Source organism: Brachionichthys hirsutus, chromosome 13 (genome assembly GCF_040956055.1).
Source record: "Brachionichthys hirsutus isolate HB-005 chromosome 13, CSIRO-AGI_Bhir_v1, whole genome shotgun sequence".
In the NCBI taxonomy this organism is placed as follows: domain Eukaryota; kingdom Metazoa; phylum Chordata; class Actinopteri; order Lophiiformes; family Brachionichthyidae; genus Brachionichthys; species Brachionichthys hirsutus.
This window is the reverse complement of record NC_090909.1, coordinates 4,812,048-4,821,337: the sequence shown is the minus strand read 5'-3', so window position 1 is coordinate 4,821,337 and position 9,290 is coordinate 4,812,048. Positions and strand designations below refer to the sequence as shown.

At 42.2% G+C, this 9,290-nt stretch overlaps 1 protein-coding gene across 1 annotated transcript; it reads left to right on the top strand.

Annotated features, from left to right (window-relative positions):
* Window positions 1-1,344: 1,344 nt before the first annotated feature.
* On the top strand, window positions 1,345-3,576 carry hoxa5a (homeobox A5a). The gene is made up of 2 exons (XM_068746884.1): window positions 1,345-1,930; window positions 2,527-3,576. The coding sequence occupies exons 1-2, from the start codon at window positions 1,345-1,347 to the stop codon at window positions 2,775-2,777; spliced, it is 837 nt and encodes a 278-aa protein (XP_068602985.1). The 3' UTR covers window positions 2,778-3,576.
* The last annotated feature ends 5,714 nt before the right edge of the window (window positions 3,577-9,290 follow it).

The following is a 9,290-nucleotide window of genomic DNA, read 5'->3' as shown; positions in this document are numbered from 1 at the left end:
GTATTTAGGCCTGCACGTTTCAATTTCAAAGCGAATCAGTACAATTAAAATTACAACTGGAGAGTTCGTCGCGAAACTATGTGCTCCCCCCCACCCCCACCCCCACCCTTTTTAAATCTATCTTCTCCTCGTAACGTATTGTAATTGATAAATTGAGGAAAATAATATAGGGTATATTTTTATTGAGATTTCTTTTATAAGAATAACATAATTGTCTCCGAGCATTAACGCATCGTCTTCGACACAATGCAGAAAAGAACATTTCAGTAATTTCACGTCAGATATTCCAAATATGTTCTATGTTATATTTGTTTTTTATTAATGGATAATGTCCAATATTTCCTTTTAAGGTATTTTTTTTTACATTACACAATTTCGTTTCTTAGAATGAATATGAGATTTATATTTCTCTTTGATCCCATATTGATGTCCCATAATTAGAAAAATAAAACGATTTGATTTGACTAAAGACTGAAATTGTCAACAATGATTCGAATCAACCAAGAGCGGACGGCTTATAAGAAAATACGTTTTAATTTGTATTTACACATCTTCATATACAGCCCAAAGTTATCAATGTTTCACTGCAGTGGCGTATATGATAGGTTTTTATTAGTTTGTCATATTTATTTTGTTTTTTTATCTTTGAAGAGAACATGTATTCATTAAGTTTTCTCCGTATGAATTCAAATATTTCCTGCTTGGGGGTAAAGTGCGAACAAAACGCGACCCTGTTTTGACTTGGCTTTTACTCTATATTAACTGCGCACCCTATCATAACACGCACAACGGATTCTGATCGAATTATCCTTATACGCATAGATTGCACTCTCAGCGTGCTACTTGTTTTATTATTTAGGAGCCTGGTGTTGTTATTTTTATTATTTTTTTTTTGCCGCAATGGTCGTTAACCTCTGAATGACCCCGTGTGGCGCGAACGCAGACAAGTAGTGCAACAGTCGAACCAGAGGATGGCGCACCACGACAATTCAAAACAGCCCAGCCCTGACTCAGAGCGCGCCCTCGCCACGAGCGCAGGGAGGCGCGCACCCCTTCCACATCCCACCCAGTATTTCCTGTGCGCACGAGTTTACCTCTGGAGGTCACCGAGAAGGATTTACGACTGGTCAACAAAAGCACGTGATTCTCCGTCGTACCCCATATTTGGGTGCCTACGTAAGAGAGAATCAAGTCCATGTCCCACTCATTTCCATAATTCATCATAAATTGTGCAAGGGTGCTAGGACGCGCGAAACCATAAGAGCCACAAATCAAGCACAAGGGTTTATGCTATTTACTTTAAAAAAAACACTTCCATCGAGCAAACGATAGAACTGTCAACAAATGAGCTCCTATTTTGTGAACTCATTCTGCGGTCGCTATCCCAATGGCGCGGACTTCCAGTTGCATAATTATGGGGACCATGGTGCTGCAAACGAGCAATACAGAGAGTCGTCGGCCGTGCATTCCAGCAGGTACGGCTACGGCTACAATGGGGTGGACCTAACGATCGGACGGGACGACACCGGACACTTTGTGGGCAACGAGCGGACGCGGGGCTACTCTCCGACTCAACCTTCGGCTGCAACTCCCTCCGTGGAGCCTGTCAGGTACTCCCAGTCCGCCAACAGCACCAGGACGTCGCCTCTTTCGCCTCCACCTGACCCACTGCCGTGCTCCTCGGTCGCCAGCGCGACCCCGGCCATCACCGACGCGCAATCCCAACACCGAGCCGTGAAAAACTCCATCACGACTCCGTGCTCGAGCTCGAACGGGGGGACGCTGCTGCTCAACCGGGACTGTGTGTCCAAAGCTTCCCCCATCCAGGAAGAGAAGCCTGCAGGAAGCTCACAGACAACTCCTCAAAATGTCACCGACTCGACGCAGCCTCAGATTTACCCGTGGATGAGGAAACTGCATATAAATCACGGTAAACTACTTTTTTCTTTTAAATGATCTTGTATTTATTTTAGAGAACAGACGCTGTGATATAGAAACAGTGTTCGTGTTTTAGTCAGAGACTTTTTAATGTAACAAGTAAAAAATTAGTATAAAGGAATAAAGTACAAATTACATTCAGGAACGGGGAATATGGCGCATAAATGCGTTTCACCTGTTTGGTGTATTCATGCTGTCCCCCTTTGAAGCTATATAGACCAGGCTAAGGCAGTTCATCTACCACCATATAAGGTTAATTAAATGTCTTATTTTTCTTTTCAATTTGTATTCATAATTACGTTATAATTTACATCCTCTTGGTCAAATCATTTCCGTCCATGTGGGTGCGCGTCTGACGTCTTTATTCGACTACTTCTTGTTTTTAAATAATTATTGATTCGCATTCACCAAAGTCAAAAATAAAACGTCACCCTCAAACTACTCACACCAGTTCTATATATACCTGTAAAATATATATTTTTGTTTAAAAACACGACACCTGTATTCAAAAATAACGTTTTTTTATATATATATACTGTTTAAATATTTACTGTCTAACTTGTGTTCTCACTTCGCTTTATGTGCAAGATTTGTCCGGACCAGAGGGAAAGAGAGCCAGGACTGCGTACACCAGGTACCAGACACTGGAGCTGGAAAAAGAGTTCCACTTCAACCGGTACCTGACGCGCAGGCGGAGGATCGAGATAGCCCATGCCCTCTGCCTCTCAGAGAGACAGATCAAGATCTGGTTCCAGAACCGCAGGATGAAGTGGAAGAAAGACAACAAGCTGAAGAGCATGAACATGGCGGCTGCAAGCGGGGGAGGCTACAGGCCTTGATATTCACTCTTCTCGACCCCCTGATATCGAGCACTAAATGAAAATAAAGATCGTCATAAAAAACTTCCTCTTATATTCCAAAAGGCGCAGAGACTTTGCGAACAGGCTGTGTGCGGGGACAATGGGACAATGGGACACCAAGCCGTCCTCTTATATTCTTTAAAATGATTTCCTTTCTATTTTCACCGTGGTATGCTATATGTGAGTCAAATAAACGCATTGTGTACAGTTCTGTCTATAGATATAGAAGAAAACAAACATGGAAATGACTGTTTAAATTATTTCTTGTTCACACGAAAAAAAACAAATCCCATGCATTCCCGCTACCTGTAAAGTACCCACAATAAAGGTCGTGTGGTGCACTCAGACCAACAACAGCTGTTAAACAGAGGCTTTGGGTGGAATATTTGTGTTAGCCTTGGTTTTATATGTATATGTACTGTATATGTATATGTATTTATTTGTTAGATGTATTGTCAGTGCTTCCAAAAGTAGAACCAGCAGAGTATACGTAAAGCCTTGCGTGGTTATTGTGTGCGTTGTGAACACATGTATGGGCTGAAGTGTCCACTCTATGTACAGTAGCTTTGCCTTGTTTACTTTTCTTGAATATTTTGTGTTTGATTTGTTCACCTGGACGCACCACATTCGTTGTTTTTTGTTTTTTGCCTTCGCTCTCCTTGGCTGTCCCTTTTTGCTTATGTGTAACTCCATCGTGATTAGCTTTTTGTAAATGTTTTTCAAAGACTGGAAGAATATACTATGATAATAATATTGATGATGGACATAATAAACTTTCTACTGGAACGTCAGTATTACAAGTGAGTGTTTTTTTTTTGTCAAATATTAATGACTAATTTGCGCTTTTTCCACAACTGCTTTTTTTTATTATTTTTTTTATCTTTAAGTCGCTTATCAAAGTTTTCTTATAAGTAAAATCTCCTTAAATTCAACAGGTCCCCCTTAAATGAAAGATTTGTCTTTAACTCACCTTAATGTGGAGCTGGGGGGCTTTTTTGGGTCCTTGATCACTAACCGGCTCTTGAGGCCGAGCGTCCCTTTGCGCACAGACTCCTGGGCTATTCCCAGAGAATCAGCTCGACTTTTCAAGCTGTAAACTTTATTAAGGCCGATTCTCCCTCCCTGACATTTAGGTGCTAAATGAATGGGGGGTTTTGTCTATGAATTAGATCGTAAAAATCATCCGGAGCGCGGCCAGATAGGCTCACTGGCCATAAATGGTCACGTGGTGGCCATTAAAGTAAGTTTTATGGTTTTGGGGAGTTGACAGTATATTGCACATAACATATAATCACACTGACGCCGAGGCTTCGTCTGACTCTCTCTGTGCAGCCTCTAAGCGTTACTTGACCGGTACAGACCTTCTCTATTGCCCTGTCTGTCTCAGAATGGACCGGACGTTCTGCAGAACGGGGACCGCGTATATCTGGGTAAGTTCCTGCAGTCTATCCGGTAGCCCGAGAACAGCCAGCCATGTGTTAAACAGTCTTATTATTGTATTCACTCCCTCTATCCGTCCCTATTAGACCATTATACTAATTTGTCAGTTGTGCAGCGCTGAATCCCGGTCTCGGCAGATGTTGCGCAGGGTTGGGTCCGGCTCATGGCTATTTAATTGCTTCCTTCCCCGTGTAACTTGTTCTCTCCATCTGTGGTGAAACTCATAATCCATTTTTACATGCTGTATAATTATCTCTGTGTCCATTTCCACCCCCACAAACTTCTAGTTGTTGTCGTTTAATTGCATTGGAGAATATGCAGACGCGGACCTGAAAGTTTCCACGGGGTGTGTGGATTTCCCTGATAAAGTAATGCGCCGATGCAGGCCTGCGAATTTACTGCTAGATCCGTTTGATTGGATTCGGATTAGATATGATTTTTTTTTAAACTCCCTCCTCTGATCCTTACGCTGTTGGCACCGGGCATGGCTATAGGACAGACTGTAAACAGCGGAACGCAAACACAACATGCAGGGAACAAACATCAGCAGGGAGACTTTTTGAAAAGGAATTCCGCTTCTTGTCTGCCGCGTTGTTTTTCTGTTTGGGGTTGAAAAGTTCAAATGACCTCTCAAAAGTCACTCTCGCTCTGTGACCTCTTGTCCAGTGAGAACCAGAGCGAAAAAGGGACAAAATGGGATGGGATGGGATGGGATGGGGGGGGGGGGGGGGCAGTGAGTTTAAAAATAATCATGCACTGAAAAAGAAAAGCAAACATTTTAGATTCTTTTTTTTTTCATTAATCTTTTCCATGAAATGGAATGCGGTTCTACTTTCAGGGAGAAATAAAGGGACACACACATACAAATGTTACGAGTCGTGCTTTTATTTTGTAAGTAACACGGCCTTAACTTTCTGCTTTCCAAAGGTTTGTGTCTGTCGGTTTATGCGACGATTACAAAAACAAGCTTTTACATGTAGAGCATTCATCATTATATATCCAACAATTACAGGTTATTTCGGGATCATTCCATTCATGTAATAAATAAGAATGAACAGCGGAGAACACTGCACGTTTTCACGCGTTGATGCCGGTGCACGTGTCGCTTTTAAAAGTCGAAATTATTATCTTTAATCATTATTTTCGTGGAGATAAAAGAAATGCACCGGAATAAACCAAACCGTAGAACACCGTTACCCGCCAGGTGAAATATTCAGCTGGGTGGAATGAACGGATTCAAATTCCGGACTGTTTTTTAAAAAAATTCTAAACGACGAAAGATCCAACAGAAGCGGCTATTTGAAAATTAAAATTAAAACCCGTTCCCAGTATTCCAAAATGAGAGCATTTTGACACAGCCCTTTGTGCTGCACACTGCGAGGCAGAGAAATCAATAATAATAATAATAAAAAAACCGCTGCAGGTTCATCTGGAGGTCAGCCGCAGCACCAAGATGAATCTGCATCCTCTCGCAGCCACCAGCAGAGCTCGCTTTAGGCCAAGTTCACTGTCACTCTGCTGTGCAGAAACAGCGCATGTGTGCACACACACGCGCACGCACGCGCACACCTTATTAACGACGTGTGCTCTCTCCATAAACATAATTTGTGTAAATTAATTTTAGCAGGGCGCATGGAGCCTTTGGTATAGCATCCCGGAAATGCTCACGCACGCGCATGCAGGGAGGGACCGCCTATAACTTTTAACGTTGCCTCGAACAAAGACTTGTAGTTGCTGCGGTTGTAACGCTGATGAACGATTTGCATATTTTTACATCATGTCAGTCTGGAGTGGCAGAATATGGGATTTATCTTTTCCTCGTTGGAAGCATCATCATCAAGCCGCAAATGCCACATATTCTATATCTGTTCAAATTAGGACATTTTTGGAAAATTATTATTATCATATTGAGAGATATACACACTGTTAAAACGTTTTTTTTAAGTTTCAAGATAGGCCAGCTAGACCTATCTCACCGGGCTGCAGATGCGGGGGAGATATCTGCAGAAGAGGAGGAAAAATTGGGGTCAAAAGTTTACACGCTGAACGAGTCTCCGTCATCTGTTCGCTCGGAGCTTGATGCCAGCCTTATAATAGCGATCTTGACTCTCCACACAAAAGATAGAATAGCTTTGAATTACATATGTTGCGCTGTGCACTCCAGGTGAACCCTGGAAGCGCGGTGACCCCGCGATCGAGACTGGGGGGGGGAGGGGACCCCCCCCTCGCCAACCCACCCGTCCCAGCAACAAGATTGAGTGCTTGGCGTTTTATTAGGGTGGTTGATTGGTGAATTTCCTTTGAATAAATTGCATTTGATATGTTTAGGCGCGGGGGCCAGAATTTGCATTTTCAGGATTGATACTCTCGACCCGGTCACAGGGTAATGGGAAGGCCCACAGCCCCCCAAATTGAGCCCCCGGACCCCTTAAAAAACATTTAGCCCCACTCTTCCTGCATGAGCTGAATAGAAGCCTGCAGAAAGCTGAAATAGGGCAGCTGTTTCTGCGGCTCAGAGACAGAGAGTTTTAGATATATTTTTTAGTGATAATGTATTCCATACATTTTTCATTAATCAATTCCATTATTTTCACTTGGCCTGTTTAGTCGCTCGGGAAATAACTAGAGCGGGCTACGGTATCGGAGATATGGTTGTGGGAATAAAGGAGTAAAAAAAAAATACTTTGTGGGTATTATGTTAGAAACGTAAAACTTATTCTGGCTTTGTCAGATCATTTCTTTAAGGCCCACGCCCTTAATAGCAGAACGCACGACCGTGATACGATTACGATTTGAATTTAGAACTACACAAGAATGAGAAGAATATTAAATGCAATCCCCTTGATGAAAGAGAAAGAATTAATACAGAGTGCATTTTAGTTTAGTTGCTTTAAATTAAGTTGTAAATTAATGGAAAAAAAGAAACTGCGGATTTTGTAAATATACACAAGCAATAAAGGCCGACCGAAATTTCTGACACACATTGTTCGACACAATTTTGCATGGAAATCACGCCAATATTAAAATGTTGAAACAATTTTCAATAAATTCATAAAATACAAAAAACACAACTTTGTTCTTCGTTTATATGCCTAACTTCGTATATTAAATAACACAAAACGACAACCGAGGCTGCAGAATCCGTTAAAGTCACGGCGCAGAGTCAAATATTAGTTCAAAGAGGAAATTCTGAAATCAATTCCAACATCTAGTATCTTGTATTTAATTCATTATTTTAGAATTGAAAGAATTTGGACCTTTTTCATGATGGAAATATTAAGGTGTTTTTACACTGTCTGAATACCAACAACCTGTTCAGCCGTATGGCGGATAAACAAAGTCACCCATGCACGTCTGAAAAGGTTCTCCAACCATCATTGGAGGCTTGAGCGATGTTCAGGTAAAATGTGGATCATTCTTTCGTTTAAATCCTCGCTGTGCCAAACGATGAGATGATATTATGACGATTTAGAAATATCTAAATATTTCCATAGATTCGAGCGCACTGAGTTTAACCACAACATGCAGCACATCACGAATGCAGGTTTGTTTTATTCCACCGTCCGGGACCCGTATAGACAAGAGACCTTGTGAGAGCCACCTGCAATCTGTCACGATTGTCACAGCACTTCTCTGATAATCTAAATTTACAGTAAACTGTCATCGTGATGCATATACTGCTTAAATAGACCTTCACTTGGCAGTATGCGCTGAAAGGGAACACCGCGATCTGTCCCAGAATTAAACCTGTCGAGCAAGTGTCTCTAACGGTTTTATTCACGCCAGGAGCCAAAATATCGCCTAAAATGTGACGAGGAAAATAAACTTTGATAACGCAAAAGCTGCAGCATCGCATGCCTTTCTGGCTGCTTGCACTGGAAACGAACAGCGCTCACCTTGCCGGCCCGCAGACGAGATAAGAGAGGCGTTACCGGAACCGTTATCTAAAATCTCTCTCTTTTTGAATATTTATAATAATATTAGAATAGAAAAAAGAAGTTTCTAGCAACAGGTAGCTTGTAAAACGTGACATAAACGGATTAATAGCCAACGTGACTCGGTCAATATTTATAAAAGGGCTACAGATTATAGCAATAGGAGATAGTAAATTTAGATAGCACGTGAAGTCGTCTTACCGCTCGCATTATTTTGACATACTGCCTGTGAGGTTGCCTCTCGGCCATCCGGATCCAGGGGATATATTATAGCTGCCATTTAAAATGAGTTAGGTGGGAGAAGGACGCACATCTAAAGAAACAACAACAACTAGACGTTCAGAGAAAACACACATGTGTTTTATATTATTTATAATGTGTATTATTATTATTATTATTTTCAACTGATTTTTTTGTTCCACTGAGGAATGTTCTGTCTTGGACTTCAACGTGTATTTTTCTAGAGAGTTTGAGATCTTTTGCACATAAAAAAAAAAAAAAATCCATTTCGGGGGGTGGGGGGGGGTCCTGGGTGATGACCCACGCTAAGTGCTCGCCCGACTCCCCAGCGTTGAGCGGTCCCCGCTGAAGTCCAAGTCCGGGGTGAACCCCAGGTCACCGCGTCTAACAGATATGAAAACGTCGCCTCTTTGGCAAAAGGTCGCGCCTTGCTGTTTAACAAAGACTGTCAATGGGCAAGATTAATCAGAAACAAAATGGAAACGGTGTCACTTTTAGGTCAGGCAGAAGTTATCTCTGTTTGGGGGAGCGAATAGAATGGGAGGGAGGAAGGGGGGGGGGGGTGTCAGGGGAGAAAGAAGAAAAAAGAGTGGGGGCAGAAAGCTTTCAATATTTCCAAAGTTTGGCCTCTTGTTTCTCCACGCAGAGGCCTTGTTGGCGTGGACGGTGTGGATCGGCTTTGTGAAGAGATGCTGCGTCTTCCAGGGACGCAGATACAGTGGGAGTGGGCCACCTCGGACACGAGCAGGAAACACGACCAGGGCGTGATGGCAGATCACGAGAAGCACGGTCAGAACCTTTATGTTTTCTAATGTGTACAAAATGCTGCCTCAAAAACAAGTTCAGTCAAATATGTACAAACCTAAAGTGATAATAC